Here is a 17,056-nt window from a genome sequence, read left to right as displayed (position 1 = left end):
TTCATTAACACAAGCGTCCTTTTCAGACACAAACTATTAGTAATCAGATGTAAGCTAGAGGCTTGAACTCCAGCAAGAATAAAAGTATTTAGGCTCACCAATATAGTACACAGGAAGTGGTATGACCAGGTTCATAGACTATTTGAGCTCACCAAAATAAGACTTTAGTGGAACAGACTGTCTTGTCTTGGTGTCATTTATATTTCAGAGGCAAGAAATCCAAAATCATCTTTAAAAAAGTGAGCTTCTCAGCCAGGCGTGGTGGTGATGTACGCCTTTAATTCTAGTGCTCAGGAGACAGAAGTAGGTGGATCTCTGAGTTCAAGGCCAGCCAAAGCTATAAGTAAGACCCTGTCTCAAAAACAAACAACAAAATCAGCTTCTCACATGTTAGACAAGTGTTAATATTCAGCAAACCCTAGAAGAGCTATGTGGTGGCTGTAAAGGTGGCTCAGTGGTTAGAGGGCATACTGCTTTATCGGAGGCCCAGAAGGCAGAGTCATTCTACCACCCATACTGGGCAGCTTACAAACACCTATAAGTCCAGCTCCAAGGGATCCGACGCCCACTTCTGGACCTTGCAGGCATCCATATATATATACACACCTACACACAGAGACATACACACGCATAATTTCTTTCATCTAGAAGAGACAGGTGACCTCCCAGAAGAAGAGCAACACATTGTGATTAATCACAATTTCTAGAACGCGCAGATCAGTCAGTAAATAAAATGGCGGTGTTGGGGATTTGGCTCAGTGGCAGAGCGCTTGCCTAGGAAGCACAAGGCCCTGGGTTCGGTCCCCAGCTCCGAAAAAAAGAACCAAAAAAAAAAAAAAATGGTTATAAATGGCAAAGGCCCAGCTGCTTCGCAAGATTTACTACACTCACCCGTCTCCAGAATACGGAGTGAGGAGACAGCGAGAAAGCCGACCGTGCATATTTGCAAGGACCATTCAAGGAAGCGTTCAGAATGCATAGTTCTTGAAAGTCATCCCTTGTCAAGGAAAATCCGTGTAACGAAACTTCAGAAGCAATAAAGCCAGCTGTTAGGAAGATTTGTCTTTTCAGTCAGATCCGTTTGTTCTGCCCCTGGACTACTCTGAGCAGGTGGACAGTGAGGTGCTTCGTGGATAGCATTTGTCAGTGATATGACACCTGCAAACTTCGTACAAAAAAGAGAGGAAGAAATTGCTAATACTCTTGCTGGTGCCAGGTTACTTCTCACCTGGCCAAGTAGAAGTGTTGCCGCTGCCTGGGTTTCCTCTGAGCAGCCACTGGCTGAGTTCTGATGGGATATGCAGGACAATGTGCAGAGTGCCTCAGGACATGGACCAATCCCTGAATACGATGCCAGGTTTTACCATATCCTCCTGAGCTCTGGGGCCTTTGAACATGCCCTTCCCGCTGCCTGGGGTGTATGCTCCCTCTTCCTTTCTCTGCCTGGCCCTCCCCGCATAGGTTAGCACCCCAGCACTGCATACTACCTTTATTTGTGCTCCCGGAAGTCCCAGCCTGGATTTTTCCTTCAGAAACATTGTTGACACTGAATAACGGCCCCTTGTTTCTTTTCCTGCCTGTTCTCTCCTAACCTGGGGTCTCCATGGGGCCAGGTCTGCCAGGCATCTGTAACCCTAAGTTGGAGTAACTTAGAAGAAATTGCTTGGGTGGCTGGATGAACTACAGCTTGTTCTGTTTGCTTCTCAGCTCACTCGCCTGCTCATGGGTGACTTATTTGTGGGACTGTCTCATGTATGTGGGCTGAGCAGGGTTTAGAATATGGCCAACAGTGGCCTTGACACCTGGCAGAGCTTCCTAAGGAGAACAGTTTTTGAACATGTTTGGTATGCAGCTGGACCTTCAGAAAAGCCTGTCTGGAAAGACCGAGATGAAAAAGGAGGAAATGCGTGGGAAGAGAAAAGGGACTTAGAAATATCTCTCCAAGGCAACGAGGAGCTGATAATATCTTGACCCGAGATCAGGAATCAAAGACAAAGGTCTGAGAATCTAAAAGGAGGGACAAATATTTATGGAGACCAAACAAAACCCTACTGCCACCAAAGCTCCCAGTGATGATAGTAGACAGGAAATCAAGAGAGGGTGTGAAGGACTTAGTAGGATGTCAATAAACGTCTCTATCCACCGGGTTCCATTCTCTCCTAAATGAGTTTGAGATAGACTCATTCTCATAACACAGGTAAGATAGACAGTGAACGAGTCTGTTTTATCAGAGCGGGAAGAGAGTTAGCAGACAGCCCGAAAGGGGTAGGCAGATACTCCGGGATAATCTAAGATCCAAAGGCAAGAAAGATACTAAGAACTGATTCAAGAAGTCAGTGTTGCCTATCTAGTAGGGAAGCTAGCCAGAATACAGTCGTTAGTTAGAAAGCTCCACAGCACTCATTCTTAAGAAGCAGCGGGCCCACTAGCAGGGAAACAGCGCAGCTAAAAGTATTTTAAAGATGTCTGTGATCCCCAGCACACAGCTAAGTTCCTTACTATGACTCTCAATACATGTCATGCCAGCCTCATCTCCTGTGGTGATTAATCAGGCTATTATGGTCCCAGATGAATCTAGAAAGAGAACAATCCCGCTTGCTTCTCTGTGTACCTGTAAATTCTACCTAGCAAGGCAGCAGTGACCATTCTCCAGGAGGAAGGCAACAAGAACTCCCTTCCTCTTCTGCCCTTTCTGTCTCTTCTGGTCTGCGCTCCCCAGAACCCTATCCTTTCTCCGTCTGAATTGGAATGTTTGAGCTCTTTCTTGAGATGTACAATTCCAGACTTCACTGATCTAGGCTGGTCTAGTCATATAAGACTTGGCTTAGGACTATCTCCAGGAATGGGCCCACCCGTCCTCTGCACAGGCACCACTCTGAGGTTTCTCAGACAGGGAAGTTACCTCCTCGGCCCTCACTGGCAGCCGGCTTCACTTGGATCGGACGATTCATCTGAAAGACACGGGACCAACACACCCATTTAGCATGACTGCCTGGTCCCAAGGCTTCATCTTTCTTCCCAGTGAGCTCCTCAGGCTCTGAGCCCAGTGCCCTTTGCACTCTGCACCCCTCCGTTCCCACTGGGATTATAGATTCTCTCCAAGATTCCTTCCTTAAACCCAGGTATTTAGAAAGTGCTGGAACCTGAAGAGCTGGGTGGCAGGAAGCTCAGTAGCAAACAGGGAGTGGATACAGTGGGCAAAGACATTCTTCTGTCTTAGACTCAGGGTGACTCCATGTGGCGCCTGTTTCCTCAGGCTCCTGGACTTACATAAAGGCTTTGAGTGAGAGGAAATGGGTGGGAGGGTATAATTGCTATAGCACATTTGTGGTTATGTCTAAAACTGAGAATATAGCTGTGTGTAATTTAGATTAAACAGTCTGGGACTCAGACTTAGTGCTATATACCCCTAACTCTGCCATTTCCTGGTTGTGTGATGTTAAGTAAGCCACTGTCTCTCAGATTCAGTACACTAATCAGGGAAGACATTTCCCACTGCCTGTGGCCTCACAGTCTCTCCACCCCTTCCATCCGTCCTGGCGCCCCTTCCCCTGACAGTGCTAGGGTCCTCTAGGCGCCATCTTCTTCCTGCTCATCTCTCTTCCTATTTCTCTGGGATCGCCTCACCCACACCCACAGCCTCAGCCTCAGCAGCTACCCAGGGATGACTCAGACCTCTGCGTCTCCAGCCCACTCTCTCTCCTGAGCCTCAGACCATGTTCCCAGCTGCTCGCTGGGCATCGTGGTTTGAAAGGCACTGGCACTTCTCACTCGACACAGCAGAGCCCGAGCTCATCTTCTCCCCAAACTCACCTCCATCACTCAGGTTATAGAAAACAACTAGAAAGCAACTTAACTTTTCCCTCCAACCCTTCCCTCCTCCGGCCAGATTCACCTTTTAATTCAAGGGGTCCCTGATTAGACATGGTTAGAAATCACCTGGGAACCATATTAGATTCTTAAAGTGGGGGACTGTATAAACCTGGAAAAGCTCCTAGGTGATTTAATATATACCCCCACCTTCCCATCCCCCAACCACCCTAAGTGAATTCATGATTGAATGCCCATCTCACCTTCCTCTCTCATAGGTGTTGTGGGGATCACATGAGGTAATGGGGGTGCAGAAGGTCTTAGTAAACTGCCAAGAGCTGGGTGCGTGGGATGTGAGGGATTGATGTTGGGGCAGACAGCTGAGTGCCGGGAGGAAGGGACAGCGGCCTTCCTGTTCCTGGGGGAAGGGGTAACTGATGCCCATCTGGCCTGAGAAGGTGATGATCTGACCCCTCCCCTCAGGAAACGTACTGTTTTTGCACCAATCAGGGGCCACTCCATCCCTTCCAATGTGCTCGTTGCCGAGACAACAGGCAGCTTCCTGTTACCATAGCCACAAGTGCTACCCAGTAACCATGGTAACACCCTGGCAGTCACAGCTGAGCAATTTCTTTGGATCAAATTTTGGGGTGGGAGGGGTGAGGAAGACTCATTTAAAAAAAAAAGAAAGAAAGAAAAAGAAAGGAAAACAGTCCAAGCCTGAACCGTTGTAATCCTCCCTCCCACCCGGCTCTGACACACCCACCCTCTGGTAGTGGAGCACCTGCAGTGTACCAGGCTGTGGGTGGGGGCCGAGACACCGACAGGACTCAGGTTGTAGTCTAGAGGGGATGACAGATCAATCCAAGCAGATCAGGGCGAGCTGGACAGGTCTGGACTGGCCTGGACCAGGGACCAGGAGGACAGGACCAGTCCCTAGGCATGGCCACCTGTGAGTGTGGAGGAGAAACCAAGAGACAGAGCTATGGAGAGCAGAGACATGGGAGAGATGAAGAAACACAGCAAGACAGAAATTATGGGAGAAAGTAAGAGACAGACCTAGAAAAGGGCAAAGAAAGAGAATTACTGGTGAGAATGGATAGGAAAGGAAGGGACAGAAAGCAGGTTGGGGGAGCAAGGCGAGCCTGGCAGGAGGAAGGACAGGGCAGAAGCCCGGGCTGGGGAGGCACTGAGAGTGAGCAAAACCATCATTATTTTATTAGTTCTTAAATAGAACCTGAGGATTTTTCTCTGGAGCCTAGAGTGACGAGCGCATGTGACAGCAGCGGTTTCCATGGTAGCTCCTGGCTGGGTTTCCTGGGAGATAGTACTCATTGGTGCTCTGGGGGACGCTCCTTTCCCTCCTCCCAACCACCTGACCTTTTGACGAAGAGTGTATATTAGATAGTACATATGAAATCCTACGTGGGCTCACCATGGTCTGGTCCTCAGAGACTCGAGGACTATGCCTTCTGTCAGTCCGGCAGTGCTAATATTTTTGAGCTCTGGGATGAGCCCCAGTGATGCTTAGATGGAGACTCCCTTCATGGGCTCACAGAAAAGATAAGGCCCCCATTCCTGAGAACCAGTCAGGTGCCAAGCCTTCCCCTGGGACTCTATACATAAGTCTTCAAATCTCTAACCATTCCAGGAGGTAGTACATGTCTGTAACATGTCCCCAAGTTACAGATGAGAAAACTGAGGTCCAGGGAGAGAAACACATTTGTCTAGGACAGTGAGAGAGAGAATGAGAGCGAATGAGAAAAGCTCATTTGGTGGGTACTCTGGGGTTCACAACAGGTCTGCCTGATGGTAAAGTTTGTGATTGTTGCATCCTATCGCATAGCTCCATTTACTTATTTGTTTGTTTGTTTGTTTGTTTGTTTTAAGATAGAGGTTTACTATATGGGCTGTCATTAAAACTTGCTAATAGCCTAAGCTAGCCTCAAACTCATGATCCTCTGCCTTAGCCTACTGACTGTGGGTGGTACATACCATCATGCCAGCTAAAATCCACTGTGCGTGCTTGTCCATGTGTATGTAAGAGTGTGTGTGTGTGTGTGTGTGTGTGTGTGTGTGTGTGTGTGTTTGAAAGTCTGAGTTGATTTAGTTGTATTTTAGGTGTTTTGTCTACATGTATATCTGTGTATCATGTATGTGCATGGTGTATACAGAGACTAGAAGAGGGTACCAGATCTTTTGGAACTGTTGTCACAGATAGTTGTAAACATCCATGTTGATGTCGGGAATGGAATCTGGGTACTCTGGAAGAGCAGCCAGTGCTTTTTACCAAGCACTCTCTCTATTTTTTTCAACTCCTGTCTCTTACTGAACCTGGAGTTCTCTGATTCAAGCAGAATGGCTGGCCAGCAAACCAAGGGATTTCCTGCCATGGTGGGATTACAGGAATGAATCATCGCTGTTGGCTCTGTATGTGGGTTCTGGGAGATCAAACTCAAGTCCCCATGTTTGCACAGCAAGTAGCTTACTGACTGAACCATCTCTGGCACTTAACTCCATTCTTAAGACATGAAATCAGGGGCTGGAGAGATGGCTCAGAGGTTGAGAGCACTGAATGCTCTTCCAGAGGTCCTGAATTCAAATCCCAGCAACCACATGGTGGCTCACAACCATCTATAATGGAATCTGATGCCCTCTTCTGGTGTGTCTGAAGACAGCTACAGTGTGTGTGTGTGTGTGTGTGTGTGTGTGTGTGTGTGTGTACGCAAATGAGACACTGGGGTACCAAGGCCTTGTTGACAAGGCAAGGTGAAGATTATGAGTGAGGGAGGCCGGCTGCAGCTCAAGAGGCTGACACAGGAAACAATTCACTGAGGCACTGTTTGACTTGAGCCTCATAGGTCAGAGTGGGTAGTGTTAATGGGAGAGCAAGGCTGGCTCTCTGTTCTGAACACCTACAGTAGAGACAGAGATCATCGAGTCTGAGAAGCCAGGGCTCAGCTTCTGAAGGCCAAGCTGCTTGTGAGACAGATGTGAACTTAAATCCTAGTTCATCACTGGCAGCTTCTAAGGTCTTTGAGTCTCAGAATCCGCACTCATAAGAGGGAAAACCATGTCCTATACTTTGGGGCTATGGTGAAATTCGCAATAGCCAGATCTTAGTAGGTATACCAGACATGGCAGGCTTTGTTCATCTTTCTGTGGGCCTCTTTTTAAATTTTTGTTTGTTTTGGTGAAAGGGGGTGAAACAGAAAGTCAGGAAGGGGCCAGACCAGGGCAGGTTGCACATGCATGTCAAGGATTTGACCTGGCTATATTTCAAATGCTATAAGGATCCAGACAGGTATTTTAAAAGGAGGAGAGGGTGTGGCCCAGTCTGTTTGCTCTTAGAATGCATCCCATAAGTTGTCATGGTGCAGAGAGAGGAGTTGGGTGAGAAGAGGCAGGAAGGTCAGTGGTGCAGGAGGGAGGTGAGAGAGACTTGGACCATTGTAAAAGGAAATGGACAGACCCAAAAGATGTTCAGAACCAATGAACTGACTACAGCTCTGTGGAGAGTGAGGCCGAGTGAAAAGAGGACACACGGGCCGACTGTCAGGTTTCTGGCTCAGGAATTGGGAGAGTACCGCTTCCCAGGCTCTGAGCCTCAGTCCCACAAGGCAGGGATTATGGGGAACATCTGAGGTTTAGGTAGGCTGCTCATGGCTGGAGGAGAAAGCTCTTGAGAGTTACTGGGCAACCCTGCTTGTTTTAGTCCTGCTGTAAGTAGGGGACAAAGCTGGGGTGCACTTAGGAGAAAGGGGCACTGACTCCTCAACCACAAACTTGGCATGGGATTTGAGGTGAGCCCTTGCCTTGGCTGATTGCCTGCTTCCTGAAGAGTTTTCCAAGCCCATGTCTGTCAGGGCTGTGAAGGGGAAATCAGCCTTGAAAGCATGAGAGAGAAAAGAACAACCCTACTGCAGGAAGCAGGGGGAGGAGGCTCAGAGGCAACAGGACCTGCACGAGGCCCTGTCCTGTTGACCCAGTAAGCAAAAAGGCTCGATCCCACTTCTCTGATAGACTTCTAAAACACCCATCTTAGGGCTATCTGCTGTTCTGTGCTGATTCTATCCCTCGCCCAGCATCCCCTCCCCATAGGAAGAGGGTTTATCAGTATTCCCCTGAGAAGGACTGTTGGCTGAGGGGCATGAGGGGCATACGTCAGCATCGCCATTTTCAACACTTGATTCTACCACACTTCTAACCCAGCTCACTCTCAGATCCCATGAGCCTCTGGAGCCCGTATGCATGCCATCAACCCATCCTTTCCCTCTCTGTGCCTGCACGGTCCCCGCTCCTGCCCAGCGTGCATCGAAGTGGCATTGTCCTATCCCTCCACTGTCGCTCCCTCTTCAGCTCAGGCTTCACACTGTAGCCAGAGTGACCTTTAAAACTTCATCCCTAACTCTTCCTAAATCCACCCATGACTAACTGTCAGAACCTGTGTGATCCGTCCCCTCTGGTCCCAACACGCACAGTGCTCTCCACTCACACACAGCCGTGGCCATCTTTGCTGGGGGACATCTTCCCATCCGTTCTCACATTATCCTCAGAATTTCTGAAGTGGTCTTTGGCCTTTAGGTTTCCAGACCCTCAGATATGAAGAAAGCATATGATAGCATCTTTTCTGAGACGTCCCTCCTTTCTCCCCACTCCTGAGGGAGGGGTACATGCCTAGGTGTAACTCCAGTGGGGTACAGTGGATTGCATATGAACTGGAAGCTTCCTGAGGGCATAGCGTGGTCCTTAGAATGTAGCTAGATTTAACTCCTACTTGCTCTCCTCTCCCAACGACTTGTGCAAGCAAGCACATGCCTCAATTTAGGTACTGGCCTCCTCTGTAATCTCTGAAGGGGCAGATTCCTCCAAGGAAGTGAGGTCATGGACAGGGAGATAGACCAACCCCCTAATCCCAGAAATGGGAATGAATTTGGCCTTATTTTCTTCAGGTGGATTCTAGAACCAGAGTGAGGCTCAAAGAAACAGCAGTACAGTAGCGACATCGGGAAGAGGCTTCAGGAATTGGGAGCCAGGTGGGACAGATGGCTGCAGTTTGAAGGAAGTTCTGAGTAGGGAGCCAAGCTTCAATAGATGGCAGAGACTGGCAGTGGGTAAACGGTGGTGGGGGGCTCTGAGAGGAGATTTCACTCCAGAACAGTCTGTGCTATTTCCCGTGAATATCCAGGGTTTCTTTTTGTGGATTCGCTCAACCTTTACAGGCCCGCCAAATTCCAGCAAAGCTGCGGAAAGAAGTCTTACCCCTGTTTCTCCAGCAGGTGGCGGCTACGCCCAGGACTCAGTACCTGCAGAAAGCTAGGCGCCTGCCTGTTCCACTCTGGCGAGAAAGTCGCTGCTGCCCCTGGCAAGCGCAGAGGAAAGATTGATGGCATGGATGTTGCCGGGGCTAGCCAACAGTGCCATTGATTTTCATTTAGGAGGATAATTAAATATTAATTTTCACTTTGTTAAGTTGAGAAGGGGGAATAAAGCCAATGTTGGCAGTAACAGAGGAAGCCAGGCCACACTGGAGGTCTGCAGATGGAAAGAGGGTAAAAGGGCAGAAGTCCTCACTTGCCATACTCTCCAGAAACTAAGAGCCCCGTCTGCTACCGTGTTTGCTCATGAAATAGTGGAGCAACTAAATGAGTAGACTAACTGGGCTTAATGCCATAAACTTGGGCAGTTCACCTTAAGACTCAGTCTTCTTATCTGTAAGGTGGGGGTACCAAAATCAATACCTTCTTCATGAAGGATTAAATGACTTGGCACATGTAAAACGCCATGAACATCAGAGGTGGTGACTGTTGGTCATTACCTTTTTGCTCTTCTCCTTTAGAAATCCTTTCAGATGTCTAGAACTTTGCCATCCTTTCCCATTCTTATAAAACCCCACAGGCACTGGTTACTTCTCGGAAGTCTTTCCCCTCCCAAAGCCCATCTTAATTTATTCAGGGCTTTCCAGGTAAAGTCCAAATCTTGCACTCCCCCACCCCTTCAACTGTAGCCCTCCATAGGACTCTGCCCCCGTCTGGCCCAGGCTCTCTTGGATCCTCCCCTGTGGGCCCGCTTCATACCCGCTGTTCCTTCCAGCTCTGAATTTTTACCACCCCGTTTCCTGCACGGGTGTTCCAGCTTGTCTCGTTGCCTGAGCTCGCAGCAGGAGTCGTTTGCTCCCACGGTTAGATGAATGATGCTTTCTACAATGGCTCCTACTAGCGCTACCCCTTCACTTACTGCTGCTACTACCACCCGCCAGCCCATACTGCGGGCTAACTTTCTGCTACGTATTTCACACGCCTAAGCTCGTCCCCATGAACTCAGTCTTGTAGATGAAGAAACTCAGGCGTTTTATCTTATTTTCTGAGACAGGGTCTCAACTTGGAACTCGGTATGTAGACCAGGTTGGACTCAGAGTTACAGAGCTCTGCCTGCTTCTGCCTCCGAAGTGCTGGCTGGTATTAAAGGTGTGCGCAGCAAAGCTCAGGTTTTAGACTTGCCCAGGGACACAGAGTCAGTGAGTTCCTGTAAAGCTCCAACTCATAAAACAAAGCCAAAAAGGGTACCTGCTTCTTCCTCTAATTGATCTTATTCTTGACATCTGGGACCATCTACAGAAAATCAAGTCCTTCGTCGGGGTCTTAAGGCAGCAGTCATAGTTACTGGGACTTTCCTTACTGCAGCCTGATGAGCTAAGTTCTCAGTACAGCCCACTCCCTACAGAGGAGAAAACTGAAGCTTGAATTGAAGGAATTGCAGAAGAGACATAGGTGATCGCTAAGTCTGAAAAGCTAAAGCCAAGTATCTTTAATTATCATGTTATGATGCCTTCCTATTAGAATCCCATTAAACCCTCCCTTCCCCAGATATACATCTGCAGTTTATTTGAACACATCTTAGGGTCCATTTGGTGTCTTTGTGTCTTTATTCTATCCTGGTCTCTTTCTAGACTGATGAATTTCTTAAGTCTAAAATGAACATTGTCCCAGACTTTGCCTACCCATGACAGTTGAATGTCTCTTTTCTAGACCAACGCTTCTCGGATAGGAGAAAATGAGGCCGGGAACCATGGTTCTCTCTTGGCAACCCATTCTCCATCCTAATTGGCACCACCACATGGATGGTAGGCTCCGACTTTCCTTTGCTTGTGACCATCCATTAATTGAGACCAGACCATAAAATTCTGAGTGCCTATAAAATCGAGATGTCTCCTTTAATTTTAGTTATGTTTTATCATATGGAGTGAAGACAATTTTGATAAGTCAGGGTACCCCAAAAGGATTACAAGAAAAAGACCACAGGAAAGTCCCATCCAGGAGCACAAGATTGGAGAACACATGCAACTACATACATGCTCACAGGAGTGACAACAATACCTGAAACCACGACTTTAGTCAAAGTGGAAAAATTCTAACCCAACCCACAATGTCGATGTCTCTTGTTAAAAGATAGGTTGAAATCTATCTTGAGACTCCCCTCCCCCCATTTTTGAGCCAGAAGACTGAGTATAATACAAGACTTGACTTGTTCAAGGAACACACATACATAAACCCTTTCCTCGGTAGATAACCTTGTTTCTAGCTGCTGGTGCCAACTCCCCGTATGGTGATTTGACATGTTTGTAGAGCAGTAGAGCATTGCCTCAAGCTTGAGGTAATTTTCACCCATCCCACCCCCAACCTTGGTTGACTTACCCCTGGCAGGGTCTTCTGCTCGTGCAGGGCACTCTGGGCTTTGAGAGCAGAGTCTCGGGCGCAGTAGGTGAGGAAGGCACAGCCTGAGGAGGAAGAGCTTGGCTCAGGGACTTTTCTGAAACCCCCTAAACATTCTTTTTTTTTTTAAGATCCAAGTAAGTTAACAAACTTGGGGTCACTATCCTATAAACATGAATACTGCCCTGGGAAGTGTTCTGTGATGGAAAGCCTTCACATACCCCGGGACCTATGTCCCAAGCTCTGGCTCCCTCTCATTTTCTCCTGGCCTTCTGTCCAAGAAATTATCTGTACATCCAGCCATGGGCTCATTCAGTCCCAGAGCACAGCTCCGCTCCCCACTCCCACCATAAGTCCTGTCAGGGTTAAACTTCCCTCAGTGACTTTGCTCTTTTATACAATGCAGTACCCTGCCCCTCTCCAACACCCATCTATTTTAGACATAGTCTCCAAGGATCAGCCTCAATTCCTTCCCAGTCCAGTTCCAAGTGGCAGAAAAAAAGTGTGTGTGTGTGGGGGGGGGTGAAAGGTTGAAGGCCAACTACTTCCTGATACTTCCTTTCCTAAGCTTGGAGCTGAGTGAGGCTTGGTTCAGGTTTAAGGGCTTTTTGTAAGTAGGAAATTCCAGAAACTCCATAATCCTATTCAAGACCTTGGTCTTTCATGACAGGGCCTCTTAAAGGGTTATTTGCAACTCAGCCTGGACTCCTGCAGGGTTTACTATCCCACTGTGTCAGCTTCAAAGACTGTAGTCTTCTAGAAAACAAGCATCTCTTTTTTCCAATATTCACTGAGAATACACTCATCCTAAAGATATCCAATACTTACTTATGGTTGGGCCTTATGATGGGTTAGAGATGGAGAGGTCTTGGAGATTAGATGTCGTGAGGAGCACCTGAGTCTGTCTCCAAGGAGACCCTGAGGATGGGGATATAACTCAGTGGTAGAGTTCTTACCTAGCATGCATGAGGTTCAAATAATGGTGATGATAAAACAGAAGACATGAGTTCTCAAGAACAGGAACCGTGAGTCCTTTAGAACCAGGTGAGGAGTGTGGCTGTTTCGTTTGGGAGGAATGAAAATTGAGCCAAAAATGTGGTGTGTTGGAGAAACAGATAGGAGAAGGCTAGTATAGGAGATGTTTTGAAAGTATGAGCAGAGTGGCTAGTGAGGAATGCTGGAGTTGGGTTACAGGTAGCCTTAAAGACTTCAAATAAATTTTGTCCTCTTTACTAAGAGCAATGGAGAAGTCACTAGAGGGTGTTCACTAGGGATGCGACATGATAAGATCTGTATTTTCAAAACGGACCTCTCGAGTAGAGGAAGGAGAAGGAGCAAAGGAAGGGCACGTGCATGTGGGAAGCCATTCCGAGCTGGTGCAGCTTTCCACTTAGAGAGCAGTCTAGGAAAGCGAGTGGGGAGTGTTTTATTATTTTTTCAGTGGCATCTTCTATAGAGCTGCCTCCTAAAGATGGATGGATTGCCTACTGTTTATTGAGAATTCCTAGACAGAATCTTGTCCTATCAATAAGGCAACTGAAGCCAGACATTGTGTCAGTCACAGTTTTGGGATCTTTGAACTCCCAGGCTAGAGTTGTTTTCAAAGCACTGTGGCAGTCTCCCTCAGGACTCAGCTTTCAGAATGAGAATGAGTCATTCTGGCATTCAGACATCGTGTTTGCTGGGAAGAGTGGGGATCCTGACTTAGAGACCCTCCAAGTTGCTCCATATCTCACAAGGCAACATCCACTCTGGAGAGGTGTAAAGTGTTTGAAGGACTAAATCACTGAACCCTGAGTTTCACATACATTACTGTTCTGCCACTAAACCATAACATGTCCTCAGACTGGAAGGGAGCTTTCTAAAAGACTTAGGAGTCCAGGTGCTATAGAACCCATGGAGATTGCTTGGGTTAGAGGGTAGAAGGCTGGAAGGATGGACATACACAGAAAGTGTGGCTGCCTGGGCAGATGAGTAGGGGATGAACAGGAGGGATTAGCACTAACTGGGAAAGGAAACCGGGTGACGGAATAGTTCAGGCACCCAGTATTTGAGTGAGGATTGCTGCGATTCCACACACCTGCTTTAGTCTACAGATCACCTACAAAGACGAGGTTTATGTTTGCTCACTGAACTCACTGTCTAGAAAAAATGCCACAAGTGACTAGGCAGGAAGACAGCCCAGGGGGTTGGGCTGCATTATAGGAAGTCTGGATGATGTGGCCTTGTCTTTATGGGACTTTAACGTAACCACACCCCAAAAGGTGGAAGATGTACCCCTACTCGAATGGCTTAGCTCTTTCACAGGCATTTTCTCAAAGCCCTCTACTTTAGTATTCCAAGGAATGCCCTGGGATCTCCCAGCTAGAAAAAGATATCAGTCTGGCGCTAGCTCACAGGCCTTCAGAATGAACCTGCCCTCCAAGACCTGTTATTTCTCTCTTAGGAAGATTATGGAGGATGGTTGGTAACCCTTCCCCCACAAAAATCCCGAAACCACATTATTTCCCAGTAGGGAAATAAAGATGTGTCTCCTCAAATTATTATTATATGGCTCTGGCTCTTATTCCAGCTCGGCCTGGACAGACTTTCTGCATGTAAACAAGTCTCCTCCCTTCTCTACAGGAAGAAAGGGGTGTGGCTGGACAGGACCATGGTGCCTCTGTCTTCCTAGGAAGGGCAATGAGAAGAGTCTCCATCCCCTTCTTCCTCATTTAGATCGACCCACCCTGAGAGTGCTCTGGTCTGGGACTGGCTGGCAAAGAAAGGAAAACAGGAGGCCATCAAGAGGATTGAGAGGAAGCGGAGATACACAGGAGTGGGGATTGTAAGGGGAAAAAGTATATTCACGCAGGGGAAACCCAAAGATGAAGGGTATACAGCAGGTGGATGTTCCCAGCTGAGGTTGGGATTCTGGATTCAAATCAGAAGCAGTAAAAAGCACTGGGTTCTGGGAAAATGTATAGAATATTGGGTTATTGTCAAATGTGAGAAGGCATTTATCTCTGAGAGCCTCCTGGGGGTGGAGTGAACTGGACTGTATAGATTAGGTCTGAATTCTGAAGAGGAGAATTTGGGTATGGGGTATTTAAGGCTGTCAGATTCAAAAGTCAAATGGGAGCCCTAGGGGTTGGTTTGCGGTTGGAGGCCAGAAGGAGGAGTGCAAATCCAAGATGTGTGAGCGATGAGGCCTGAGTAAGGTGGAGAGAGAGAGAGAGAGAGAGAGAGAGAGAGAGAGAGAGAGAGAGAGAGAGATCCATGGGTCCAGGGGTCAGGAGACCAGGTACTTCAGAGCTGGAAGGTAGAATAAGTTTCCAAATTCCAGGGTTTGGGGTGTCTGATGGCTGGGATGTGAGAAGTGACAAGGGATTTAGAGGTTAGAGTGATGGACGTGTTAGGGAACCAGAGTGAAGCTCAGAAGGATGCTACAGAGAAAATTCTGGTTCTGGGGCTCTGTGGCCTGGGGAGGGATCAGAACTGAGGTGGGGCAGGTCCTGAACTGGACTCAAGCTGTTTCTAGGTAGGGCTGGGGTTGGGCCTGCGTTTGGGGCCGGAGTTGGGTTGGGCTGCGTTCTAATTGGATTGGGGCTGGGCTGGGCTGGGCTGGGCTGACCCCGCGCACCTTTGTGGAGGCCGGTGAGCCGGTCCTTCAGTACCGTCAGCTCGTAGATGCGGCCGAACTCCTCGAACAGCGGCTTGAGGTCCTGCTCGTCCAAGCCCCGCGGGATCTGCCCCACGAAGAGCTTGATGGCGTCGTGGTCCTTCATGGGCACAGCGGGACCTGGGTTCAGCCCGCTCATGCCGACGCCGCTGTCCGCGGTGCTGAAAGCCAAGCGCGGGCCGGGGCCGGCGGGCGGCGCAGACCCTCCTGGCGCCGCGGCCATGTCCCCGCCCCGTCCGCCCTCCCGAGCGTCCCGCCTGTCCCGCCGTCCCTTCCCTGGACTGCTGGCGAGGGCCTGGGGGAGGGGGCGGGGCCCGCCTGCGAGGACGGGGGGCTGCCCAGGGGGCGGGGCCCAGACGAGAGCGAGGGGCGGGGCTGAAATGGGCGTGGTCTAGGGCGGGGCGCCGGGGTCCGGCTGGAGTCCCCCTCAGAGCTCTCCTGGCTCCCGCCCTAGCGCGCCAAGCACAGCCCCGAGCCCCAGCCCCCGAGCTTAGTGACGTCAGACAGCTAGCAGGGCGAGTCTACGCAAGTGATTTGCATAATGAGATAGCAGTGGCCAATCAGAGAGGGAGTTGGTTGAGCTGGGGCGGGGGGGGGCGAGAGGGGCGTCTGGGCTCAAGCGCTCCAGCTCTCCATGGCAACCGGACCCTCAGCTGCCCTGTGTGTGGAGGGTGTGCGGGCGTGGCAGTGGATGGGAAGTAGCTTCGTCATGCGTGGCGCTGTCTGCTGGAGTCGGAGACGATCCCTTCCTGCACACCTTCAGCAGCTGGACCGTTTTCTGTAGGGCAGATAAGGTTTCTACCTCTCTACCCCTACTACCGAAGCCATCCTGCCAGGATCATCGCACTCCTCTACTGAATCTTCAACCTCTCCTTGCTCCTGAGCCTCAGACACTTCGTCTCTTGTATTCTAAAATAAGCCCCAAGCACTGATTCCTTCCTCAGGAAAGCGAGAGAACTTATATTATCATATTTACTCACAGCTCGTGTCTGGCTCCTCCCTATTCTGTGACTCAGGAGTGTTATCTTCTTTTCCTGAAAAGGATGCCGTGGATCAAAGAAGTTAGGGCGTAAGGCGCCCCTAGCATTTGCAGAGTTGAGGGCAAAAGAAGAAACGGAAATTGATACTTCGTGTGTGTTAATATCTTAAAAGCTATCGGACGAATCACAGTGTTAAAGTGTTTACCTCCCCATACCCCCTTTCACAAGCGCACATTCATAAAGATGAAGGATTGGCGAGATGGCCAAGCATGTAAAGGCTTTTAATAAACAAGCTTGATGACTTGTGTTGGATACCCAGAACCCACATGGAAAAGCCAGGAGCAGAGCTTCGCATCTGAAATACTAGACCTGTGCAACAAAGGAGGAAAAAAAGGAGTCACGAGGGCCAGCTAGCAGAGGGACAGAAACAAGAGGAACCCTCCCAACATGGAATGGAAGAGTCCACTCCTGATCTCAACAAGCACGCCATGACCCATGTTTCTGCCCACACACATACACATATACACATCACACATACACACGCATACCACACACATCACATACACATCACATACTCACCACACACAAATTACACACATCATACACACACAGACATCACACACCCCACACACACCACAGACACAGAGACACAGTAAATTTATAAACATTTGTATTATGTGTATGAATTTTGCCTGCCTGCGTGTGTGTGTGTGTGTGTGTGTGCGCGCGTGCGTGCGTGCCTGTGTGTGCGTGTGTGTGTGTGTGTGTGTGTGTGTGTGTGTGTGTGTGAGTATGTCTCCCTGTGAGTACTGGGAATCAAACCCAAGTCTTTTGCTGCTCTGAACTGCTGGGTCATATCTCTAACTCCATGTTTTTGAGACATGGTCTCATGT

The 17,056-nt window shown here is 48.9% G+C and overlaps 1 protein-coding gene across 10 annotated transcripts in view; it reads right to left on the bottom strand.

Annotated features, from left to right (window-relative positions):
- Positions 1-15,671, bottom strand: part of Celf6 (CUGBP, Elav-like family member 6) — a 30,962-nt gene extending 15,291 nt beyond the window's left edge. For 2 of the 10 annotated variants that reach the window (XM_039081096.2, XM_008766230.4), the window contains exons 1-3: positions 15,145-15,671; positions 11,505-11,587; positions 2,903-2,951 (exon numbers count right to left, since the gene is read on the bottom strand). In XM_039081096.2, the coding sequence (XP_038937024.1) occupies positions 2,903-2,951; positions 11,505-11,587; positions 15,145-15,406 (394 nt within the window). In that variant the 5' untranslated portion in view covers positions 15,407-15,671. 10 annotated transcript variants of the gene reach the window in all.
- Positions 15,672-17,056: the final 1,385 nt, after the last annotated feature.

This window comes from Rattus norvegicus, chromosome 8, assembly GCF_036323735.1.
Source record: "Rattus norvegicus strain BN/NHsdMcwi chromosome 8, GRCr8, whole genome shotgun sequence".
Classification (NCBI taxonomy): Eukaryota; Metazoa; Chordata; class Mammalia; order Rodentia; family Muridae; genus Rattus; species Rattus norvegicus.
The sequence above is the reverse complement of the archived record's forward strand: the minus strand, read 5'-3'. Positions and strand labels throughout refer to the sequence as shown.